The sequence below is a fragment of the Megalops cyprinoides genome, chromosome 2 (genome assembly GCF_013368585.1).
Source record: "Megalops cyprinoides isolate fMegCyp1 chromosome 2, fMegCyp1.pri, whole genome shotgun sequence".
Taxonomy (NCBI): Eukaryota; Metazoa; Chordata; class Actinopteri; order Elopiformes; family Megalopidae; genus Megalops; species Megalops cyprinoides.
In genome coordinates this window covers 28503431-28530117 of record NC_050584.1, presented here as the reverse complement: position 1 = coordinate 28530117, position 26687 = coordinate 28503431, and the positions used below count along the sequence as shown (strand labels likewise).

The window sequence follows — 26687 nt, the reverse complement described above, 5'->3', positions numbered from 1 at the left end:
TATGTCCAAGTCTGGTTGGACAGCTGTTTTGCATAAAACCCATCTCATTGGGAGAGGCCAGTTTATCTTTAATCAGAGAGAGAGGCTTCACTAACACCCAAAAATGGGAAGAGCCATCACATTTTCTCAGTGATTCACCAATCTGAGCCAATCGTGGGGTTATGCAAAGGAAAGCTACACATTCTGGTTGGTTTACATGTCAGTGATTGACAGTGGGTTCCATGAGGCCTCGCTCTCCTATCTCCACTGCCATCTCCATAGTAACCACCCAAGACAGTCCTCGAAAGCCCATCTTTTGTCTGTCTGTCCGTGAGGAGCGGGGCTCTTCAGAATCTTCACACAAAGTCATCCATAACGTTTGGGTCACATAAAATGTCAAATCTATCAGTGTAGCTATATAAATAAATAACTGAGAAATCTGCGATGTAGAAGCCTTGGTTTGCACATTTACATCCACTGCCCTTTAGCATTGATTTATGTATCATTTAATCTGAGGAAAGTAATGGGATACTGTCCTCGTTATGTTTTTTTTATATATATATATGTATATATAATCATTTTTTTCCCAGCCTGGACTGCAACGATCATATTGCTCCAAATTAGAATGAATTGCCACATCTCGGGAGTTCTTATCCTGAATGCCTGTGGGCTCATTTGCAGACGGCCGGCAAGCGAATGTTTTAATCTGAGATGCTTTAATGAAAAAAAAAGCTTACCCACACATGATATCGTTCAGCACGCACGCTAATGGCAGGGGAAGTAATAATTACATCCAAACATTAATTCAGGGGAAGACAGGGGAGATCAATCACAAGGTCACACACACACACGCATGTGCACACACACACACACAGTCACGCTACTGTCCCCTTCCTCTTCTGTCAGATCAGAAGCATTACAATGACAAATAATTGCAATTCCTTCAGAAAGAGCCTCTGTGAAGAAGATTCGATTCGGAAAACACAAGAGGCGGTGGGGGGGGGGGGGTGTATGGGGGGGAGGACTGCGGCGATTTGTTATAGCTTGTCAGGGATGTGTAGGTCTTAATGAAAGTGAGGGATAGGGTAGAGATGGGAGAGGGTGACACCCTGGTTGGGGGGGTGGGGGGGCGGGGGCATAGCAAGAAGAAGATTGAGCTGTTTTCAGGCCAAAGGGACTGAGGGAGGTGCAGTGTGGTCCAAACCACCTTGATGGTGGAGGGGCCTGACCGGCGGCTCGTTTTGGAGGCCACACGCCCTCAGTCTGGGGGCTCCCCTTTCACAGATCTGCACTCAGAGTGAGGTGTGGTTTTTGGGCACCATGTAAGCCCATTCCAGAGAACCGTGTAAGTCCTCAAAAGAGTGTACCAATGTCAGTGTCCAGGCCGTCTGGCTCAAAAAGCAGATAAAGGTGAGAAATGCTTATATGGCCAAGCTGGGAGTGAGGAATATTACTCACCAAATAACAAAAACACCCCCGCCTCTTTATTTTACCTCTTCCCTCATGTTCCACCTCTTTGAGCCAAGCATCAGATCTTTGCTCTGTATGTAAAGGGGTCACCTGACTAGTTTGTTTGTTGTAGAGTTTGATTGGAGCTGTTGATATTTTGATTTTTGACATGGTAACAAAAGTTCAACCTAGACAGACACAGTACTCACCAATGTGAAATAACACACAGTACTTAACACGCTAAATAGCAGTACGCCAGGTTTTACCTGGTGCTGTTTCCTCCAAAGATCCAGTGTTTTGTACCTGTCCTTTGACACAGTTTCGGCAGAGCCTCAGACTGTGAGACAGGATCCAGGATAATTATGTTTACTCCTCTGCATTTGTCACCGAAATAAATTGGCCCCCCGAGAGACTCTCCTGCGTCCAACCAGAGGATGATATCCAATATCAATATCGCATAAATCATTATGACACACGACCGGGCGACGCCGGGCAGAAAATAACAAAGACGTTCGGTAGACGCAGTAACGTTCGCATGGAGGACTTGTGTGAGAGTGTTACTGCCTGAAACGGGTTTACAGGCAACTAACAGAGAGGGGCAAGGAGAGAGAGGGGAATGGGCAGAGAGAAAAGGATGGAGAGAGGAACACAGAGACAGAAGGAGAAAGAGAATCGGAGAGAGGGGCCATGGGAGAGAAAGAGACAGAGCACAGACACAGAGTAAGAAAGCGAGGCCTCGTCTGTGTTTTGGTAGTTCACGTACTGGCCTAACTATTATAAATGGTACCTCATTACTGTATGCTATCTTCTATCGTAGTTATAGTATTCGCATAACATTTCCCATTGTATTCCACATCAGTTTGTAATTTTGAACTGAAAACTGATTGACAAGCAGGGAGGATTTCCCCATTAGTTCAATCAACGCTGTTTTTTTCATTTTTTCTTTCCCCTTTTCATGTATGTGCTTTGTGTGAAAATTTTTGTTTTGCATATTCCAAATCCAATTAAAGCTTGTGGAACTGAACTGAATGGTGGTGTGAATTAACAGCAGCTCGTAATGTTAGCATGATAGTGTTGCTAGTGCTGCAAACATGTCTGTGTTAATTGGTGAGAGACTGAAACATAGAAATATAGCAATTTCACTCACATTTACAGGAAAAAACTGTAAATGTCAATGAATATGTTTAGTGGTGTAATTAAATGTGCGCTTTTGCCACTCCCTTTTAGAAAGGTTCAACTTTCTGCTGTCCCTCCTCTATCCAATCAGGCTTCAGAAGCCAGAAGTGACACGTTATCCGAGGAGAGCCGGAAATCAAAGACTATCGATTTCAATATGGTTTCAAATGCTGTGGCATGCTGCCTGGTAGCCCGTTGTGGCTCTCCTGGGGTTACCGGGTCAGAGGCCGTGCTCTCAGGCTCGTATTGGACGCGGTCCTCCTTGTGAGAAGGGGTGAGACCCCTGATGAATGAAAGAGAGAAGGTTGCGTCTCTGTGCGAGATGTCTCCGGTGCACATGCATGACCAGGCCAACACAAGCGCGTGTGGACAGTCACCGTTCAAGAGAAGGATAATGCATATTCACAGTCATATTTACATGTTTAGATCTGTGTTTACTAAAATCGTGTGGCAAGAGACAAAATTAAGGGGGAGCCAATTTCATTCTTGGCCTATCATGAATGGTTCAAGCTTTTTCAGTTTCTTGTGGAACCCAGAACCTCGAGCAGTGTTTGTCAATAGCAGCTATGTGTGCCAGGTACAAGTTCTGCAGGATGCAGAAGTTGAGAAGGATGCAGAAGATGTCCATTGTCAGAGCATTAACCTTACAGCTGTGGCTTTCGGGATTTGTGGCATTTCCTGCCCGGCCCTACCTGCCCAGGGCAACACACACAGCTTCCACTTCTGTGTATTATCCATTTTTTACCCCTGGACCCCCCCCACTGAAGCAGTTTGTGCCACACACCCTTCAAAAGGCCTGAATAGGAGATCCCCACCCAGACTGTCAGCCTGGAGGCTACTACACAAGCTCCCCACCTACTGCACTGCTGATGGAAGTGAGGATCCCTCCCCTCCCGCACCCCGCTTCTCTCTGTCCTCTAATGGTGCTGGGTCCTGGGGTGCCGTCGATAATCGTCCCTTCATTTCCTGATCGCTGCAAATTGGAGGAGGAGGAACGTCAGTCGGGGTTTGCTCTGCAACGCAATTAACATCTGCTCGGCCTCCTCTTTTTTAAAAATCATTTATTTTGCTGTTTACCAAAGGTTGGTGTGGGGGGGGCAGGATCGATAAGCATCACACAGCCTCCCTGGCAAATCCCTGACACCCAATTACTAAAAATCTGTGTGTGATCATTCCTGTGCTAGGAGTCAGAAAGCGGCACTAGAAGGTGGTTGGACAGGTAAAGAGGAACACAGAGGAACTCAGAGGAACTGTGTGTGTGTGTGTGTGTGTGTGTGTGAGTGAGCGTGAGTGCGTGCGTGCGTGTGTGTGAGTGTGCCTGTGTGTGAGTGTGTGAGAAGAGGGATATAGGATGTGTGTGGTCTCCCCTGGTGTTTGGATGCATACAGCCCCCTGCTAACTCAGGCTCTTTGGGTTATCCATCAGGCTCACTGTGCCTCCCAGCTCTGTCTCTTAATATCAGAGCGATGGTGATCCTGAGTGCTGTCTTTGTGTATGTGTGTGTGTGTGTGTGTGTGTGTGTGTGTGTGTGGGGTGGGGGGGTTACACAATAGGTTTGCTCTCGGGGGGGGGATACAAATAGGATTAGCCATGGGAGGTGCACTGGTAGAAGATTTCATTTTTGCACACAGTCTGGTTGTGCGTGTGTGTGTGTGTCCATGGTGGTGGTGGGGGGGGGGGGGGGGGGGGAGTTGGAATATGGCTGAAAGTCAAAGGGGTGATGGGGCTGGGTGTGGAAGGGGTGGATGTTGAGGGGATGGTCAGGTGGTGGAGGCAGGGGGGAGTGGGTGTGGATATTGGGGGGTTGGTGGGAGTGGAGGGGGTGGGGGATGTGGAAGGGGTGGGGGGGTGGATGTTGAGGGGGTAGTAGGGGTGCATGTATCTCCCTGGCTGCCCGGATGCATCCTGCTGCTTTAGCACTCCATGTTTATAATGTAGCGGGGACCCTTGTTGCGACTTCTTTTTAGTCCTGCGGTGGGGGGTGCTTGTTGGCACGGTGTCCCCCCCAACTCTGGGATCCCTGACCGCAAATGACGGGCCTGTGATGGCTCTTTCTATAAAATACCCCCCTCCAATTCCCCGACATCTGTGTGGCTCATCAGTGCAGCTGACATCTATGGGGACTCAGGCTGTGTCTCAGTAGAAATTACTCCACTCTGGAACACGGGGGGGGGGGGGGGGGGGGGGGGGGGGGGCATTCTTCATCACCTACATGACCAATTTCAGCTGGATTGGACAGGACTGGATGAGTTTATCCTTGTGAAGACAGAGACAGATTTCAGGGGTGGTCTCTCCTCTCTGGTATCCCACAGGAAATGAGAACCTTGGGTTGAGGAGGGAGAGGGGCAGGGGGTGGGGTTTGGAGGTGAATAGGGTCTTCTTTTCAGACCCGAATAACTCTTGTTCACCTTGCTGAATTTACACTTTGCTGGTTTCCAAGTGCAGGTTAATAACCTTGTATGCATTCTCATGGAGTATAGATGCCAATGTCTTTAACAATACTGCACAGACCATCTTGCAGATGGTAGAGAAGGACGGGACCAAGAACAGGAAGTGTGTTCTTGCAGGTGGGTATCTCAGTTTGACACTCAGATAGACAGACAGACAGGCTGTCTGAGAGCTCAGCCTGAGAGTCAGTCAGTCAGAGAATCACACAATTGGTCAGTGAGTCAGTCAGTCAGCCAATCAGGCGTCATTAGGTGAGTGTGTCATTAAGAGAGCAAGACAGCCAGTCAGAGAGGCAGACAATTAGTCTTTGAGTCTGTTGGAAAGTCACTTCTAGCATCTGTCAGAAAATTAGCCAGTCATTAAGAAAGTAACCATCTTGTCACAGAGATCAGTCATTAAGTCAGTCTATCAGTCAGTCAGTTGGGAAGTTGTCTGGGGAGCATCTGTCAGAAAATTAGGCAGTTATGCAGAGAGTAAACCAGTGTTAATCAGAAACCTCATCTTTCAAAGTGTAAATCTGAGAGCAAGTTAAAAACAGCTGTGGAGTTAGCCAGTCGGCTGGTCACTAATCACTCCGAACAGTCAAACTTTCAGACGTCCCCCACACCCCCCCCATCAACATGTCTCCGCCGAGCCCCAAGGACCTGGAGACGAGTCACGCTTGTGTCACATCACGGCCTGCCAGGACTCAATCATGCTGTAAACTGCTGTCACCCGGCGACACACGGGGGATCAGCTGGAGGAGTGGGCATATTGGGGGGGTTGGGGGCACGTGATGGAGCGGGCAGATCCTAGACGGAAGGGGGGGCTTACTGCGATGTCACCCCAGACAGCCAAGCTGTTGTCCCCTGTCCGTGGTGAGATATTAAGTCTCCTGCATGCAAAGAGTACCTCTGAGCTGCATACTCTAACCCGGCAGACAAACGACGGCTTAGAAGAGAGGCATCGTGAATTTAAATAGCAGCAGTAGATCTGAGTGTGTTGGGAGGGGGATTTGCGAGACTGTCGATTCCTTCTCCCCCCCCCCCACCACCCCACTGCGCCGGACCCCTGCTCGATTTTACAAACTCCCCTGTTCCTTCGGAGTCTGGGACAGCGGCGGGGCTCGGAGAGAGAGGGACGGAAGTGGTGACATTTATTGGAGCCCGGGGACTGAGCCGGCTGTCAGGGACTGGGCTGCGTGGAGGGGCCTTGGGTTTGAAGGTTGCGCGGAGCCTTTGTCATTAAAAGACAGAAATCCCTGTCAGAGCCTAGGTCCTTTCGGAACGCTCCCCCGAGCCACGCGTAGGAGACGGGCAAAACGTATCAGCTGCACAGCCTTTCTGCTTAGAAACGCTTAGAAATGCTTTCTTTTTTAAATGTAAAAGCTTTATATCCGAATCATAACTCCCTCTGTGAGCCGCGCACAATCGCTGTGTTCTTTTTGTTCCCGGGTCACGGAAAAGCCGTGACATTTACTTGCGGGCACGTGTACCTGTGCTCGGGGGCGCACGGTTTTTTTGTTGTTGCAGCTTGTTGAAATGTCCGTATTTCACCGCGGCGATGGCTCGGCTCGTCTGTTTTCTGATTGTTGCCTGGATCACGTGTTACACACGTCTGGGTGTCCACATAGAATTATGCTTACACAAATTACACATTGAATCCTTTACTTTCTCAGGGATTTGGCTGCTGCTTCCCAGATTGGCCACCAGATGGACTCATAACTTCCTGTGTTCTATATGTCTCATTTAGTTAATGTCTTTCACCCATTTTGATTAGTTATTGTGTTATTATTATTATTATTATTATTATTATTATTATTATTATTATGTTATTGTTATTAAATGTTTGTTCGTGTCTCTGCTCGGGCTTGAGTTGCCAAGCCTTGTGTGTGTGTGTGTGTGTGTGTGTGTGTTTGTATGTGTGTGTGTGTGTGTGTGCATGTGTGTGTGTCAGTGCTCCGCCTCCTTAGCTGTTGTGTTTTTGTTTTTTCCTTTGCCCATGTGCTTTTGTTTTCCTTGTGTTTTAGTCCTGCCCCGCTCCCCGCCCGGTCTCCGCCCGCCTGATTGCCTGCACACCTGCTTCCCATTCCCTCGTCTGCCCTGCCCTATATCTTCCCTGCTTTTCCCTGTCCTGTTGCTAGTTCGTCACAGTGTGTTTCGCCTGTTTCGTCCCCGCGTTTGCATTTTGCTTCTGTCTGCCGGTTTCTCGTTTTTTGACCCTGCTTTTTCCCCCAACCTCGTTTTTGCCTGCTTCCTTGTCTCGTTCGCCTGATTGCCTGCCTGTCCGGTTCCCGACCTTGCCTGCTCCCGTTTCCCGATCCTCGCTCTGTCCACGGACTGCCTTCCGGTTTTCGACCCTGCCCGTTTTTCCGATTTACGATTCTGCCTCACGATTCTGTCAAAGACGCTTGGAACCCGAAGCTCCCGTGGTCCGCGCCTGAGTCCCTGCCTGAGCCCTGACAGTGTGTGTGTGTGTGTGTGTGTGTGTGTGTGTGTGTGTGTGTGTGCGTGCGCATGCGTGTGTGAACTCTTGTACCAAGCCTGTTTTGTTTCTCCTAAGTCTCCAGAAAAGACCATTTTATTTACCAAACCTCTGGTGTCCTGAGTCATCTCTGCATTTTGAACAGTGAACTGTGGCAAACTCAGCTCCAGTGCGGTGTCATAAGAAGCATGTCTTTATGCATGTCTTCCTGGAAAAGAGCATCCGCTGAGCAAACAGTAAAGGTAACACTGTTAAACAATGCTCGAATGGCTTGAGGGGAACAATGGTAACAGCTAGCAATATTGGAGTGTACAGATCATGGTGAGGATACAAAGGATAGGTCAACCCTTCTGGCACTTACTCCTATATCCACTGTGTCTGCCATTCTGGTTAGGGTCATGATAAACTTTTATTCATACACCCATTATTGTTGTTATTATTATTATACATGGTTGAGAGAATGGATTTCGTCCAAGACTGTTTAGCCTGTTTCATTAGTAACTGAAGAAGTCCAATGTCGCACACTATGTACAGTGGGCCTGTCATGGGAGCGGGGGTAGATTGGGGGGTGGGGGGCAAAGGGGAGAAGATGACACAATCAGGTGGATTACAAAGCTACTAAATCTCCCTCTCACTCATCTAGCCGGAGATTTGTCTCCGGATCCGTTGGTGGAGCACGGATGCCGCACCTCGAATGCGCACAGGCGGAGAGGCACTACGTGCGAGGCCTGAAGTGCTCGTGATTCAGAAACCAGATGGTTGCGTGTTCGCGTCCCAAGCAGGGACCTTGCCGTTCCACGCCCCTTGACCGAGCCACGTTGCCTCACCTCCTCCTCCAGGGGGAATCCGCTGTGTTAAACAGGGGTAGGGCGACACGCGAAAGTGCAGACGTGGTAAACTGAGGGGGATAAAGGTGTCTGCTAAGCAAATGGGTAATGTGATGATAAAGGGTACTGCGTGGTGCAGGAGAGATTAGAGCGCATAGGGTGGGGGGAGCAGGCGGGGGTGCAGGGACAGCGGCCAAAGAGCTGCGAGGAGGTATTTCAGTTTTAACACCGTAGTTAGTTTGCGGGTGTTGCGTAGGCGTTTTTTTTTTATTTTATCTGCCATCTAAAATTCTTCGGCTATCTCAGGTGGATCAGAGGCTCGTGGCTGCCTCTCGTCCAAGGCACGCATGGGAGAGAGCATGGTGCAGGATGAGGTGAATGGCTGCGTCCCAAACTCCCCTCCCGGTGAGATCCACCGTGCCGAACGCCGCAGTGCACTGCCAGGGTTTTCACAATGCTCTCGGAAGCCGAGGACTTCTCTCTGTGGCTACTGCAGTGCTTGTTAAACCATCTCTGACGTGGATGTGTCAGATTGCCTCTACTAAACCAGCCTGGAATACCCCAGTCAAATGCTCAGTAATCACCATTAGTTCAGAAACTAAAGATTTGATCTTGTTAATTTTTAATGATTCGTCATTGACAGAAAGTCCTCACCTCACAGATTCAGAGGAGGAAGGAATGTCTGAAATGAGGCTGTCTGCTTCCCCTCCCTCTTGAGTAGCGGCTGAGAGCTTGGTTTCAGACATTACCTCCGCCTCTGAAGCGTCCATGGTGAATTGGGTAGGTCCTATGGTAGGTCCTATTGTACAGTGTGTTTTGTGGGGTCCTATCATAGGGGTCGTTTTTGCAGATGCCCCCAGAGGCCTCTTCGAAGGTAGTGGGGGACACAGAACAATGGAGGAAAGAATGGATGTAGGATTAAGAAAACAACACCAGAGAACTAAAGAAAGTAGTGGCACACTGATTCGGTGCTGGTCATATGTGCCGCAGTGCTCCGTCCCAGTATTGCGGCCCAGTCACACATGCCCTAAAAGGTCATTAATCACTGAGTGTGAGGGTGTGTGTGTGTGTGTGTGCGTGTGTGTTGGGGGGGGGTTGTGTGAGGGAGACAGTGAGTTGTTTAAAGGAGTATGGCTTGTTGCTGAACTTTTCCAGAGTCCATTTGTCTGAAAATGCAGTTTAGTGACTGCGCTGGGGGCGGGGGCTTCACAGATGATTGACGGCTTGAATTAGAACACCGTTCTGCTAAGCGTGCTAGGGCACATTGGCAGAAACCAAGGTCCATCTGCACTGCCCATGCACATGCGCAGCCTGACCTGCGGGAGAGGGGGTTTCACTCGTGCTGCTCGCCGCCCCTCGGGGGGCAGCGGACAGCTACCCTCTGTACGGCCGCCAGCACTGCGCTCAGTCACTCTCTTCTCCATTACCCTCCATGTGTTCCCTTTCTCCACATTATTCTTCATAAATGTCTGGGAGGGGCCGCAAATGCGCTTTGCCGTTCCTGTCGGTCTCATTGGAGAGACGGAGCTCTCCTCCAGACATGTTTATTGCGCTCAGTATTTAACCGGAGGAGGTGTTTTCAGAAGCAGGCCCTGAGGCGGCCAGCCTCCTGTGCTTTACCTATGCATCATCTCCCTGACCTCTTACCCCCCCCCCCCCCACTCCCCACCCAACCCCCCCACTCTCCCTCTCTCTCTCCATCTCTCTCTCTCTCTCTCTCTCTCTCTCTCTCACACACTTTCTCCCCCTCTCTCACTCTGCCCTGACCTCTTTCTCTCCCCATCTCTCTCAGCTCAATTCAATTCAGCTCAATTCAAATGAGCTTCAGTTTAAATGGCTCAACAGAGAACAACTCTGCAGCCAAAGCAGTTGAGTGATGAATGACATTGAAAATTAGTGACGCTGAAAATGATGAAGAGTAATGATAATAACAGACAACAAGAATAACAACAAAAAAGAAACATTTTAATAAATAAAAAAATAATAATAATCACCGTTTTACTACAGTACTACCATCAATAAAAAGAACAACAATAACAGCAACTCATTCATTAGATAAGAGAAAACAGGAGGATTTGGGAATGAGGTACTGTTGTCCCTTGGCTCTCTCTCTCTCTCTCTCTCTCTCTCTCTCTCTCTCTCCCCCTCTCTCTCTCTCTCTCTCTCTCTCTCTCTCTCTCTCTCTCTCTCTCTCTCTGTCTCTGTCTCTGTCGCTCTCTACCCTACACTTCTCAAGAGGTACACCAAACTCTGAAACACAGACGCATATCTGATACCTGTGTCACTCTGACGGACACTCAGCCTCTGACACACACGGCTACACATTGGCTACTCTGCCATTACACACACTTACATAGCTGTTACACACAGACTCTGACATGCACACAGCCACTGACACACACAGGTATTACACACACACACACACACACACACAGCCTTTGACACACACACTGCTGCACTAACATGCACATGGCTATTACAGATCTCTGACTCAGCTGAAACCGAGACATGAGCTTGTTCTGTAATTCCTCTCTGAGGCTGATAGAGCTCCCAGCACCGTCACTCTTCCCTCACAGCTACAGAATTCAGGTGAGTGACGACAACAGTGTCAATCATAAAATAAACTCAGATGCGGTGTTAGATATTAGTGGTCACAAATGCTCATACCCTGATTACACAACCTCTCCCAGCCCACTACCTACTCCGGAGCCCTTTTCCCCCTGTTGGTCTGTCTCCCTATGAAAATACACATTTCCAGATGTGTTTTGCACCTGCTGTATCGCTCCTGTTGTGTTGTCTGACTTGTTTGTACTTGCGAGTGGCGCGATGTCTGAGATTACAGAGTGTCAGGCCAGAGGGAGGCGTTGAGTTTTTGAGAGTTGGTTGGCCGTTGGTGGATGAATCGCGAGATGTCTTTCAAACACTCTGCCCCCACCCCTGCCCTTCAAACAAAAAAATACTTTGGGGACATGAAGGCGCTCTCCTTCGGCCTTTGTGCGAGAAAGAGGAAGGGGAAGACGGCTTGGGGGAGGCAGGGGACTGGAGGCATGAAGGGTATCGTGTGTGCTGATCTCCCAGCCTTCCAGACGGCGGAGAGCGCCCAGGGGGATGCTGGGAAGGCTATCGCCTGAGCAGATCATGGCCTCTTTTGAAGAGGACCTCTATAGAAGGTGGCATTTGCTGACAATGAGGACACAGACATGCCACGGGGGCCTCAGTGTGAGTGTGGGTGAGAGGAAGTGAGGGAGGTGGTGGTGGGGGGGACACGGAGCACAATCACCAAGTAACAGCATCGCACACCTCTGTTGCTGGATCTTTTGAAATCGAAGCCACGGGGGCGAGACAAAGACATGAGGCTGCTCAAAGGAGGCTTGGCAGGCCGCAGAAAAGGGCGAAGGACATAGACATAGGTTCAGGACTGGTCATAAATACCACCGCCTGCTAGGAGTGAGATGGGGGGGAGGGCATTGGGAGGTGGCAAGAAGAGTTGCCTCCATGACACAGAGGCATAAGAGTGGGCTGGTGCCTGACCCTGTTAACAGCCTCCCACACTGCAGAAATACCATCGGGTAGGTGTTACACTGCATTTGCTTAACGGACTGTCTTACCCAGAGAGGCTTACATCGCTTTAAAATCATCCATTTGTACAGTTGGATATCTACAGAGGTAATCCAGGTTAAGTCAAACAGCGGTCCCCCTCCTGCACATCAAACATGGCAGCCTTTGTCTAACCTTTGGGCTGCATTCCTTGTTCCTTGAAAACAACACCAAACTGTTTTCCTTCTATGCTGTTCTTATAAAGTGTTACCCAGAATCAGACACACCTTTCTAAAAATGTTAAGGCAGTGTTAATAATTCATTAGCTTCATGTTGTCACGACTACTGGTATCTCTGCAATGTATTTACTTTTTAATTGTGCTCATTTAGTACAGTTGCTTGTCATACGTAATAAAGGCCTTGTCTTTCTGCCTGATGGCTCACAGTGTGGTGACGCCATCCTGCGGTGTTTCTCCTTGAAGTGACTGTGTGTGCTGCTTTTTGTAAAAAAAAAAGAAAACCCAAAAAACCAGAAGGAGTAAACTTAGAGAAACAAAGACTTTTTTTAAAAACCAACCAATGTTCAGATGAGCAAAATGAACAAAGGAAAGAAGGAAGGAAGGAAGGATGGATGGAAGGGATGAACAAACAAACAGATGAATAAACGACCAAGCAAGCGAGCAAATGAATGAACAAGTGAATGAATGAACAAACAAACAAACAAACAAACAAAAGAAGGAACGAACGAACAAGTGAGTGAGCAAGCGAGCCTAAATGCAGCTACAGCCGGACTGTTCAGAGTGTGACTGCTGCTCTCCAGCAACACCTGCGTTTAACATGCCTTTAATTAGCTTATTAACCAATGACTGGTCACATCAGGAAATTACAATTAAACAATTACACAGTTAATCTGTTTGTATGCAATTGATTGATGATAGTACAATTATTAACAAAGTTAAAAACTGACGACAAGGATCCTTAAACTTTCACACAAGCACTTTCCAATGAACACAATGAAACAATGAACAGTTTTGGGGGAACAGATGAAAGTTATCCTTCCCAGACTGAAACTAACTACTGTATAGATTAACTGAACTCTTGATGTTAGGTGGACACCTGTGTGTGCTGTGTGGAGCTCTCGGACCAGTTGCTAAGAGACTAGCCTATGAGCCAAGGCAGCCTGTTAAAAATAACAGGGGTGGTATTTCCTGCTAAGTTTTCCATCTTGAAACACATGCAATTCTTTAAATTAGCTGGGGGGTGTGAGCTTTCATTAGAGTGAGATGAAATTAGCACCCGTTGCCAGGATGGCGTACTCTTCTCTTACAAAAACATACGATCTTTACAGAACACACTGAAACTCACTCGTAGTGATTCATTGCAGACAAATGCACTGCTAATACGGTAAGCCGTGGCAAGCTTTAGAACTAAACCTAACAAGACCAGAAAAAAATGTACTGCTGGCAGACTTAGGTTTTTTTGTTTCTGTAAAGTACTGCTGCAGAGTTAGCTGTTTCTTTGAGCACTTTTAATCCAACGTCCCGGTCTGCCCCAATTAGAGGTCCCCGGGCTAATTTATCAGTCGGTACATAAAGTGAACATTAAGGAACAGTAAATTCAAAGGCACTTTGGCATAGATCACTGCAGGCCTTGTGTTACTGTAGCCACTTGCCTTTAGTTTTATGAGTTGCCTATGATTAATACAATTAACTTCAATCGTATGTGGTATGCTTTGCTGCATACAGTGTTTCATGGAAAATTCCCCACGGAGGTTAGGACAGCGGAATCAGTGGCTAACTTCCATTGCAGACTGAAGATCCACCTCTTCAGACTGCATCTTGGTTCCACCTCACTCTCTGCCCCCTGAAACCTGCTACTTCTAGGGCTTGCTGTTTATTTTATGTCTAGTATTGTGATGTACTTGGCTTCTGTTGCCTAGGCAGGTTGCACAAGATAACTTAGGGCCTGAATGGTGTTTATGCTCACAGACACTGATCTGTCACTGTTGCTCATTCAACTTGAATGGAACGTTCTATTGTGCCTGAAGTCACTCTGGATAATAGCACCTGCTAAATGTATGTAATGCAATGTAATGTTATGCAAACTATCATATTGTAATAATGCATTGTAAACCTTTTGACAGAAAACAATCACTGTGTTGTGGGTATTGGTGCTTTAAAATGTGCTGCTGGGCAGGTCTGCTGTTGGATCAAATGGGTTCACATTCACGCATTAGTGTACAGACATCTTGATACACTGTGCTGCGATATTGATGTGGTGGTAGCTGGGTGTGCAAGTTGCACACTGATTTAAAATTGCCTTCTGTCTGACAGGGTTGTGAGACCAGTGTTTTATAATGCACAAATCTTTTTTTATTTTGGGCTATATTTATGGATGCCATTTAAAAAGAAAATGTCTTGCTGGGCTGGAGGGAGGATGTGCATGTGACGGGATCTTAAGGGGAGCTCTGAGGGGGTGAGAATGTGTGAATGTGATGAGGGAGAATGAGGCAGGATGTTAGAGAGGTGGAGGAAAGGAATGGGGGGATATGATGGAGGAAAGAAAGGAGGGAAGTGATGAAGGAGAGGAAGGGGGGGTGTGTACAGGGGAAAGAGTAAAGGAGATGTGAGATGGAGGTGAGGGAATGGGGATGTAATGAGCTTGTTGAATGGGGGATGTGATGCATGTGATTGAGGGGAGTATATATGGGGCTGTTACCTTCCTGGGGAGATACTGCACTCCCTCTCACTGGGTGGAGTAGCTTTGCAGTCTCCTCCACTCTGTGTTGCAAGTGCAAAACTGCAACGCAGAGACGAGAAACACCAAGGAGCTCTAAAATACAAAGCTTCCTGCGATCCTCCAGCTGGAGGTATGGGACAACACAGCTTGTGCCTGTGCTCTGTGTGGACAGTGGTGACAGGGTTGTTACAGTGTGGCATGTTTATACAGGACTGAGAGCGGGGAACCAATGAACTCCCTTTGACCCCTGGAAATGCAATGAGTGCTCACTGCCAGCTCAAATGGAAGCAGTACCTCAAAGATATTGCGATCGTTACCAATGCCCGCTTGCATTCAGAACAAAACCAGGAAGCGCATCATCTGAAATGTGCCATCTTGGACACTATGGAGACACTAACAAGCACCTCTGACCCAAAGTCTAAGCCTTCGAGAGGATGTGAGCTCCGGGGTAGCACTCCGTGTCCCCCGAGCCGATTAAAAAAAAAAAAAACGAAACTTCTCTCCCCCTGTGTCTTCTCTGTGATTTATTACTTCATAAACCGTTTTCCTCCCAAAAATTGACTCCCCTCACCTTTGTGGTGGCAGCCTTTTTATGGACACAATCCAGGCCTAATTGATGACACGGCTTCTCCGGGGTCCCTCTCCGGAGAAGTTTATAGGGACCGTAAAAAGACATTCTAGCACAAATAGGATTGGCGACTTCTGTGAAGACAAGCGCCACGTCTTTCAATGGCTGCGGATAACTCATCTCAGACCTCATATATAAAACCGATGTCCCACACTTGTTTTCCTTGTTTTTCCTGCTTGTTTTTCGTTTAGCCAATGTTCCTAAAATGGGCAGCCCCATTTCTCCTAATGCGAGCGACGATGTGCGCAGGTCACCTGTGATCTTTCGGCGCGCGCGAGGTTCTGGCTTTGACGCTTTTGTGAAGGCGATGTGTTAGTCACTGATTTCAGACCGCATAGCGCCGGTCGCTTCATGCCACAGAAACATAGCCAGGGAGAAACAGGCTGATGCGCACAGAGAAAACATGAAAAACACAAAAAAAGTTCTGTGTTTTATAGAAAGAGCAGTTACACTTTTTAAAGCAAATACATTTTAAAAGCCCAGGTTATGCATGGGTAGTTCATGGGAAGCCAACTGGTAACCCTGTTTTCATGTCCTGAGAGAAAGAGAGACAGGAAAAGTGACCACAAGTGAGAGACAGAAAGAGTGACTGAGAGAGAGAGAATGACTATGAGAGAGAGAGAGTGAGAGTGACAAAGGAGAGAATGACTGCGAGAGAGAGAAAGAGAATGTCTACAAAAAGTTGACAGGAAAAGAAAAGGAGAAAATGTCACCGCCCTAGTGGTTAAGGAAAGTACTATTGTGGCAAGTGGTGTATTTGTGTCTTCTGTCTCTCTTTCTGGAATGAATTTTGGGGAGTAATAGCAGCCCCTTTGGCCTTTCCATGGGAGATAGGAGGCCATAAGACACCACTCCAACCCCTGTATCCCAACCCCCTCCACCCCCCCGGCCCCCCACCCCAAATGGGAGAACAGCTTTATTAATCTCCTTCAGCACAATCAATAATTCAGCAGAGTCCTGATTGGATGTTAGTTTTAGAAATGGCAGTTGATTGAGTTGGTTCCCTGCAGTTTTCAAAGCTTTTTAATGGCTGAGTGCAAACACCGGGCCCCCGAGCTGATGGTCACCTGGGTCCCGCAAGAGGGATCTGGTTGCCTTCATGTTGAACCTCCCCCTGGAAAAAAAAAGAAAAGGAAAAAAAAACAAGCAAAAAAGTAGTGAGAAGAGATGCAGTGGTTAGACTCTGACTCTTGCTTCGGTTATGAACTCAGGGGCTGAAGGTAGGGGTGGGGGTGGGGAGTCCGACCACATCCATCTTCTGCTGGACGGCGACGGGGCCCTTTTAATTAATAGCCCGAGAATCTGCTTTGTCTTCTAAAAGGATAAAAGTCTAATTGTACACCAAATTAGAGCGCTTAATGAGACCAGCGGAGGGGCCCATTTATCACAGCTAACGATGGATCCGCTGGGCACTCCCGGAAAATCGCTCCGTTTGTTTAAGCAGGGAAATGAAAGCACAAAGAACGAGAAGAAGAAGGAGGAGAAGGCAGCCTGTGGGGGATTTAAGCTTTGTTTGCCCAATAAATGGCCCTGCTGGCCTTGCTTAAGTGAAGGCCATTAGCAATAAATGACTCCCTGTCATATTTAGCATTTTTGTTCTTTCTGAAAGCAAAAATAGAGAAAGACAGAGACAAGCACATACACACACACACACACACACATATACAGAGGGAGAGAGAGAGGGAGGGAGAGAAAGAGAGTGTGTGTCATTTTTTGCTCCTTTTTCATCATTTATACATTCAATGTTTACTTTGCTTTAGCAACACCAATAAAGTGTGTTTGCCATGCCAATAGAGCCTATTGAATTGCATTGAATGGCTGGTTGATGGAGAGATGAGAGATTAATAATGTCCTGCAGCAGAAAGGAAAACAGAGAGAGCCGAACCTCCCCCGGGTTTCTGTCCTTATCCCGGGGCTTTTTCAGTCGTGAGAGGATGGGGCCACATACACCTACACAACACCACAGTGCCGTTTGATAAAGCTGACCATGTTGAGCCATGGGGGAGCTGGTGGGGTGGGGGGGTTGGGGGGGGGGTCTGTCTCAGGGTGCTGCAGTGGCCTGCTCCGCCCTCCATCCCTTTGAGATATGAATCGGTGGTGGCTGACAGCGGCGATGCTTCTGAGGATGCACTTGGCGTAGTGTTTTGCGTGGATCAGATTTGTTGCTCCTCTTTCATACAAGAAAGGCCTCCAATGGTGTAGTGTGTTTGCTTGCTACACTCACACACACACACACGCACACACACACACACACACACACACACACACACACACACACACACACACTCAAACACACCATAAAAACAGACACGCACACATGTATGCACATCAACATATACCTTTATGTGCACGCACGCACATGCACACGCTGCACGCACGCATGCACGCACACACACACACACACACACACACACACACACACACACACACACACACAAAAACACACACACACACACAGATGTGACTTTCAGGCAGGGTCACTCTTTCCCACCATGAATCTTCCAGTGAAAAAGATCTGGCCTGCTTTCCCAAAAGACCCACAACCCATCTCACATTGTGAGAGAAGTGTAAGACAAAATTAAAACAAATCAGGGTCCTGAAATGAATGTGCTTTCAGTTACCCATAACCTCCTGCTGCAGTCTGCGATAGGAGAAACCATTCACTTTATGCATGCCTTTTAAAAGAACAGCAGCTTCACCAGGAAACTCCGAAATCAGAAGTGTTTCCTTAAAATAATAATGTAAAGAAGAAAAAGATCATTTATGAACACATACCTAGACAACTTTGAAAAAAGGCCTACGGCATGTGAAGTTGTACAAAGAAACCATTGTTCTGTTCTGCCGTTTTTAAGAGCCCCTTAAAGGAGACTTGTCCTCCCTTGAAACAGACGAGGCGGGACACCTGACACGCTTCCAGAGGACACCAGTCATGTTAAATGGCTGTGTACGTGTTTACTGTTAATACGCATGGGACTGTTCTAAGCTTTACAAAGGGAGCAGGGGAGCAGCAAAGAGGAGAGAATGGAGTGGAGGAGCAGATGAGGGAGAGAAGAAAAGGGCGTTTCAGAGACACATGGACATGCCAACACCCATTTTTTTCTTTTCACCCATCCATTTCTTTTCACGTCCTTTTTACAGATTGCCAGAGGAATGAATTACATTGCATTACATTGTTGTCATTTAGCAGATGCTGTTATCCGGAGTGGCTTACGTAAGTTACAGTTTTTTTTTTACAGTTGTCCATTTATACAGCTGGATATTTACTGAGGCATTTTTGGGTTAAGCACCTTGACCAAGGGTGCAGCAGCAGTGTCCCGCCAACAACCTTTTGGTTACATTGGTCACCTTCTCTTTACCATTACGTTATGCAGTCCCTTATTAATTAAAGACAAATGAAGGAATTCTGTGAATAAGTTAGCTTTAAAGGATCTTAAGTCATTGAGGTGGGGATAGGTTGCCCCTGGTGTCAGGGAGGGGTGCTCAGCCTGGGAAAGGGCCAGGTCAACAGCAGATCACAGCAGGCTGAGGAGGTGATCCAGTCCTGAGAACAGGAGTGTGGTGGCACTCTGGAGGGGGGGGGTCATGGTTCCTCAGGGTCTTAGTGGGGGCCGGTGGGGTGTACACAGATGTAGATTCGGCAGTTGTCATCACTGCAGTGAAGGCCTGGCAGCAGGGACGGACGGTCTCCACCCCCCCTCCACCCCTGACGCACCCCCCCCCCCCCCTTCTGACGGCTTCCACAATTCCACAATCCGATTAGACTTTATTGTTTGTATAAAGCGAGGCCCGTAATTTGGTTTGAGGTTTCCAGCATGCTAGAAAGTTCAGAGTTTGCAATCTGGAAGAATAACAGCGGGGCCGCGGGAAAAAATAAATAAATAAATAAATAAATAAAATAGAAACCTCTCCCTGAAGGTGATAGCTTGGAGTATTGGAAAACAAACCAGAGGGGATAAAAATCTTAGTTTGGGGAGGCCAGGGCACTACCTTAGCTCATCACAGAAGGGCTGCATGTCTGTACAGTTTTTGGGGGTTGAGCGCTGAATGTCTTTGAGATGTTTTGAAGACATTTAAACAGTTGTCTGCCCTTCTCTCAAATTCAGACATAATTAATGATGCACATGACAACAAATCAAAAGAAAATTCAAACAGTTAATTACAACTGTAACTGTTTTTTCCCATGATATGATTATTCCCATGCTATTATTGTGTTTTCATCAGTGACAGACTTCTTTCATTACATACCCTGTGTTAGTTATGTAAATAAAGCTGAGTTAAACTAAAGTGAATTGAATAGAGATGCACTGTGCACTTCAGAGGCTGTGACTACACCGTGGGATCCCCTCACAAATGCCTTTCCTTCCTCTAGGGGCAGCATCAAGGTACCACCCTTATATATATATATATATATATATATATATATATATATATATATATATATATATATATATATCTTTATTACTCCTTTATTACTCCTGAGTTCATTAGAAAATATAAAACTGATGAATACACCATGAGAAAAATTATATATGGCGTCATCTAAACTGTGAAACAGGATTGGTAAACAGTCACATACTCCAATCCAAGATGCTTTGGACTGAGACTGGATGCGTTGACAAATCACGCCACTAGAGGGAGCCAGCAAACAGCCGTTTACATGCCATTATGGTTCGCCGCAATTAGAAACGGCAAGAGAATGTGATACGGCATTTTTTTACAGTTCGGTCTCAGTGGAGCCACGACATGCCAGAAAGAGACCACTGAGAAGTGAATGAGGACTGTGTTCCCAACCAGCCAGTGGGTCTCAGGTCCTCTTTGAATTAATGCTTGTAGCAGCAGCATTGATCATGACTGTGAAATAAATATAGGCCATATGATTTGTCTCAGCCTCTTAAATGTTCTTGTAAGTCAAACTGGTTTACCGACAGTGGAACCTGGTGTAGTGTCAGGAGAACGATTGGATATGTCAACCTCTTTGTTCTTGGACAATCATGGTGGGTCCTGTAAGGCACTCATTCTGCAACACTTCTTGTATTTGTTCTCTTTTCAATAAACCACACTTGACTGGAACCTGTCTGAACTCAGAGATATCTCACAAGTAGCAATTTTCACAGATAGCAAGACTTTTTCCCCCCTCATTCACATCTTACTCAACAAAAAGTCATTCTTCTGAAGTGGGAAATGTGTTCTGACCATATAAACCTGGTGGCTGGAAAGTGGTGGTAATCATTTAAGGCTGTGTGCCCTGTGGTAGCACTTACTCCTTTTGTGGTAATGTATGTTTTCCCCAATGCCACTGCATTTCAGTGAAGGCACGAGGGATTCAGTATGTCTGTGGCTTATTTCTTAATCTTAATGAATGCACTTGTAAGTCACTCTGAGTAAGATCATCAAATGAAAAGAAAAGAACAGGAAAATAAATGGGTTATAAGAATACAATAAATCTCAGGAATATACAGACACACGCCATTGCTACATGGTTAGAAGTTTGGTGACTTTGCTTTCAGATCTGTGCTCCTCAGGTAAATGTCTTGTTTACACAAGCAGTACACTGCACCCACAAAACTTCAACAAGCTTTAAAAGTGAATAATCTAGACCATAGATGTTGAAAAAACCATACATTTATTGCAATACATCGAACACTTGCACCAGCACAGAATTTCATGAGTCATTTCTTACTGTTTACGTATCTACAGGTAAAAAAAAAAGAAATAGAAAGTAATGCTTAAGAAAATCATGAACAGTTGAATGTTACTCCTCAGCTCCAGTGTGAAGGTTTTAACTGTCAACACACAGTGTGTACACATACGTGGTCTTGAAATAATGTAACCTCAATGCAATGCTATCAGCTTTACTCACGCACAGCAAGGTAGAGGTTTATACTCCACTTTCATTTTCTTTCATTTATTCTGTGCGACATTTCCTCTCCCTTAAATCTGAGTGATTTGAACACAAACATTTTTAAAATACATTTATACAGCATATGAACAAGGATCACAATAGACTGGTTTCACCTTTGAAACTGGTTCCTTGTTCTCTAGCTCAAGCCCAAAAAATCTCCATACACAATGAAAGACAGTGAGATGTAAGGCAGACATGCTGAGAGGAGAAGAGTATCATTCATTAGAACTGAGAGCCTACAGGAAGAAGCAGAGAGATCCCTTCACAATCTTATCTCTGGATCCCCACCTTCAGGGGAGATCAGAAAAGATCTGCTTTTAATCTCCAGCAGCGATAGTACCGCGACCCAAACCATAGGCCACCCCAGGTGTAACGGCTAAGAGCACAGTATGCTGCCTGCACGACTCTTTCCTCCACCTGGCGCCATCACAGGAAAAAAAAAAACATGCAGTATACTGCAGAGCGTCTTTGGAATGGGTCTCTGTTCTTTTGTTCCAGTGTGTTAAAAGGACATCTGTCTGTCCTTCCGTCCCAGGGATGCTTCATTCAATGCCTTTGGCTTTAAGGACCCTCTTCACGTCCTTCAGATAGTCCGGGTCTGGGTAGCTAATGCTGTAGCGGAGGGAAACACACACACACACACACACGGTAAGATCAACTGACACAGGCACGCGAGACCAGGCTGACGGAGTAAAGGAAACAGTTTCAGTATCTAGCCTCGGGCACTCGGAATGCAGCAGCAACCGCTGTGTGAACCGGTTAGATGAGCCAGCAGAGTGGGGCTCCCAGGACTTTACCAAACATTAAAAATAATAAAATAAGTAATTAATACCCATAGCTCTAAGAAGACCTTAACTCAGGGAGCAGAAGCACTATGGAGAAAGTCATCCAGGCAGAGGGAGGTGACAACGCCCCCACCCCCATTGAATGTGTGCCACGTTCCCAGGCACCCCCACTCACCTTTCGGGGCCCCCTGAAGCAAGCGTTTTGTGAGAGACGTCGGCCCACGCCACGATCTCCGCCCCGCTTCCGTCGCTGTCCACCGTAAACAACAGCTTCTGCTCGAAGGCCCTCTCCAGCAGCCTCAAAACCTGGTTCCCCTCGCTGTCATCAGGTAAATAGGCCACCGCACCGATTCCGCAAAAGGGTTTCCCTGGATTTGGGTTCCTTTCCTGGGAAGTGGGGGGGAGGGATTTTAACATCAGAAGACATCCACACAGTGAAGGCATCCACGCAGTGCTGTAATCTCTGCATTTCTGGAAGTGGTTACATTTTTTTTTTCTTTTCTTTAAATAAGACACCCCCTTCTTTTGACACCCCCCCCCCCAAACTGTTCTGGAATTTTCATCTCATTATACAGTTTCACACCATATGAAGCACAGTTCTCTAAGAATAGCAGTTTAACAGTGATTGCATATACCCAATTAATAGTTGCAGTCAACAAAGCTTAACTGGTGGGGAAGTGTTTCACCTGAGGTACTGAACCAAGCAACCAAAGTCAGCAGCTATTAAAAGGCAGGTTGATAAATCTAAAGTGGTGTTCAGGCAAATGGTTGTCACCACGTTTTGCTTTCTCAGACAGCCATCATTGGTACCTTTTAACACAATCTGAATATAAACAACAAAAAAAATATACCCAAATGTAATGCTTTCCTAATTTCATTTCAAGCAAGTGCTACAGAATGGTGAAGTGTGCACGCACACACACATACACAGCAGGTTTTTTTTTTTTTTTTTTTTTTTTAGAAGAATTTCGGAATGCATGTCCCCCTCACCATCTGTATCCCATCTGTGAAGGTGTAGTCGATCTTGATGGTTCCGCAGTGAGGGTATCCCGGTAGGCTGCTGGGCAGCACAGCCCATCTCATTTTCCCCTGCGGCTGGTCCCCCTCGGTCCTTCCTGTCACTTTACTGCTCAACGGGGATGGAGCGAGATCTTCTCTCTCTCCACCGGCCTTTCCTGTGGAAAAACGGTGTGTAACATTTCACTGTGTGAGCTAGTGCCACTCCCATAGGCAAAATTACATTACATAGCAGGTACTCTCATCCAAAAGCCACTTAAATACCTTACAGATTTGCTAGCATGTTATCCATTTAACTGGATACTTACTGGGGCAATTCTGAGTTGCATATAGATATGAATGAAGCTTGAATGACATGTATCAAATGTAATTTAACCTTGTTTCCTCTGAAAGAAAAGGTATCAATTCCAGCTTGAGAAAAAAAAATCTAAAAACCATATGTTGCTGTAAATTGCCCTCGGTTACTGATAGCAAAGAAACAAGACTGGTAATTAAGCAAGCAAAGTGTCTGCAACACATGTTATAAATTTAGTGGGATATTTACTGAGACAATTCTGGGTTGACTACCTTGGACAAGAATACAACAGTACTGGCCCACTAGGGAATCAAACCAGCAACCTTTTGGGCACTAGCTCTAAACTGCAAGGTACTGGTTGAGATACAGGGCAGGCGTCATACCCTCGGCAGGGGGGAGTGTCCTAGTCCCGTTGAGATACCTCGTGCAGTCCCACTTCTCCTTGCTCCGGACGGTGCCCATGGTTCCTTCGCAGAGACGTGCTGAGACAGAGGGGGATTAAGTAAAATGCGACGCGCAGACTGATCTCCGCGGCCGTCCCCTCAGTGGGATTGGCCACAGGGCAGGCAATGGCTAAGGCTCCAGCAGCTGACGGTTGTCCTCTCCTCTTGTCAGTACCCACCGTCAGTGACTCCACAGCCTCAGGTCCTGCAGTTCCTCCTACCTCTCCTGGGCTCTCTGTGACACCTCCCTTGGTTGTTTCTAGGGAGCAACATTTTGTGCCATTACACTATGTATGAATACATGAGAAATACATATTTAAAGAAAAAAAAAAAAACACACACTATATATGTATGTGTGGAGAAGAGTCTGCCAAATGAATAAATGCAAATACACAGCTTTAAATAATGAACCAACACACCAAGACAGTGCCAGGATCATACTTCTCACTACGTTCCAGGCTGTCTGCAATCTGTGGAGTTTCTGCTCCGCTAAACTAATGCACACGCTGACAAAAACCAATGTGGACTTTTTTTTCGGCTGTGTCACATTGCAACTGAGAACACAAGACTGAAACTTGAGGGAAACTTAGATTCCACACAGAGCTTAGGGAGGAGTGGCTTAGGAACAGGGAGACAGTTTCAACAGCAAAACCTTCCAGTGGATGCCTGTCTCCAACTGGCTTCACGCCAACATTCGTGTGGAGGAATTTTGCGGTGATCCCCCGACTCTCTCAAATGCCACGGAACCAGTTTTACCAGTACACGTTTCACATACCATCCTCCTCATTCCAGCTGCTTCTCTGCGGCCATCCACCCGTCCAGCTACACTTTATTCTACTCAACAACCAACCATTGTTGCTCTCCTGTTGCCGTGAGCAACCTCTCGATTGGCCATGTTCCTTCCTGTCCTCAGGCTCTGAGCATGAAACTCAGCATGACAAACACTTTACCCGAGCTGATTCCATGCATTTGAGATTCCTTTGGCATCAGTTCTTAATCGACATCTCAAACACTCACAGTCTGTCACGGTACATTTCCACTGAAACAGGAATGAATCTGAAGAACCACCTCAGACCACAGCAGTCTGGCTTGCTCTGTGCAAAGGGCTCAACCAGCCACACCGAATGTGGTGATACACAGCACAACAAGGAAATGGAGCTGTCAAACTAAAGACCAAAAAAATGATGTGACAACAATCAGAACAACAATCACCTGGTAACGAAACCAAAGACCGCAAGCGCAGACAACAGGTTTTCGCTCTCTCTCCTTCCAGTAAAAAAAAATCCTTTTTCAAGTCATTGCTAGTAAAGTGACTCAAAGGGCCGCAAGTCTTTCGCGGACTGACTGAGACAAAAGTAAAGATTAGCATACGCCCACACGCTGCATTGGAGGTCATCCAGTGGAGACCCACAGCCGCTCTCAGGTCCTAATTACTTGATTGGGGTCCTTGATTAGATGGAGGCACTAATCACCTGTTGGCACAGGTGTCAATCAGTGTCCAGTTCAAAGGCGTGGCTGAAATCCTACAGCCAGCTAGAAACCACAGCACACATGGTGACTGAAAGTCAGCAGTTAGGGGTGCAGTGTGCTGAGAACATGTTAGCCTGGCTGCAAAAGGGCCATAAAGATGTACCTGCCAGGGGAGTAAATTGCAGCTAGATGTACTATGGAATATGAACTATGGACTACGAGCTGTTTTCCCATTAGAAATGATTCTGTTTGTTTCTTTTAAAAGTATATACATGTATAATGTACATATTTCCTGTTTTGGGCATTTTTTATTTTACATTTTCTTTACTTTTTTACTTACACGGATTCATTGAAGACATGGTTACACACATGATCAAAAGTAATATCACTGAACCATGATTTTAGCAGAAAGGTCCAAAGAGAAATCATTTCTCTTTTACAGGGACAATCAGGGTGGGTACTCAATGCACCTTAGCCAATGAGCTATAAGGGGCCTGATGTGTAGAGTGAGTTTTTGGGTTGGACCGGGACAAGGGGGTTAACACCTGTGACCTTTGCAATCACTGCAACAAGAACTTCAATGGCCATAATGAGTTTTTTATTACAAAATAAGTTCAATTGTACATCATATCTGAAATAAAGCATCTCGTACAGCACACAATCCCCATCACTACACTAGGGTAGAGTGAAAAGTGCCCCCTAGTGGCACATCAACAGCAACTCTAGCAGCAAGCCGATTTTCCCAGAAGGTCTTCCATGCAAGTACATGCCATAGTCAGCTACAAGCAGATAGAGCTGTGGGACACAAAAATTTAAAGACCTCATAAATGGACGGAACTATAATTCTGTGCCATGAACGAATCACTGATTTGAACCAGTGACAGGCCGCATCCCAATAGCACTAAATTGTGTCCTTTCCTCAGTTCCTATATCCGCTCATCTTCTGTGACCTGGAAATCGAAGTCTCCATCTTTAGGACTCTTCCTATTCTGTAGGAGGCATATGAAAGAGGCAAGATATATCCCTGAGCTGTGTCCTCTGGCAGAGGATGCATTGAGGTATCATGATACAAAAGTTTTTAAAGGATCTGTGATGTAAACCCCCACACAGCTGTCACATTCCATACATTTTTATGGCTGCGATAACAAAAGCAGTTAGTATAGAAACACAAAAGATATAAAGATCTAATATATACAACATATACGTATCCTGAGTACAATGAAAAATCTGAGACAACGTTGGAATACTCAGTGGAAATGACACAGGGAAGTGAAGTTTCGGTCAAGAAGAGAGAGGGAGAGAGAGAGAGCGAGACAGCTGCATAGCATGAGCAGAAAGACAGACTAAATGATCTGAAATTCTTTTGTTTTTTTACTTAATGACCCTGAAGCTGTTGGCTATTATTTTGTTGATTTTAGCATCATCTCTTAGTGGTTAGAACATAAATTCTATTATTTTGCGTCTTGTAGGCCTATGTTCCGAGTGCTCCGGTTCCCTAAATTGTGCGAGGACACTCAGGTTTAATACTG

General features: G+C 46.4%; 2 protein-coding genes across 4 annotated transcripts in view; both read right to left on the bottom strand.

Annotated features, from left to right (window-relative positions):
* Positions 1–26687, bottom strand: part of LOC118770759 (tripartite motif-containing protein 16-like) — a 157271-nt gene that overhangs the window by 110526 nt on the left and 20058 nt on the right.
* Positions 20900–24241, bottom strand: dtx3l1 (deltex E3 ubiquitin ligase 3L1). 3 transcript variants are annotated; one of them, XM_036522566.1, is made up of 6 exons: positions 24108–24241; positions 23868–23947; positions 23629–23727; positions 22924–23108; positions 22109–22320; positions 20900–21760 (listed from the first exon to the last, which is right to left on the bottom strand). In XM_036522566.1, the coding sequence occupies exons 3-6, from the start codon at positions 23705–23707 to the stop codon at positions 21691–21693; spliced, it is 546 nt and encodes a 181-aa protein (XP_036378459.1). In that variant the 5' UTR covers positions 23708–23727; positions 23868–23947; positions 24108–24241; the 3' UTR covers positions 20900–21690. The 3 variants fall into 3 exon arrangements, with proteins under 3 accessions (XP_036378459.1, XP_036378458.1, XP_036378460.1); XM_036522565.1 differs by having other exon boundaries at positions 23629–23947; XM_036522567.1 differs by having other exon boundaries at positions 23629–23947; positions 24130–24241.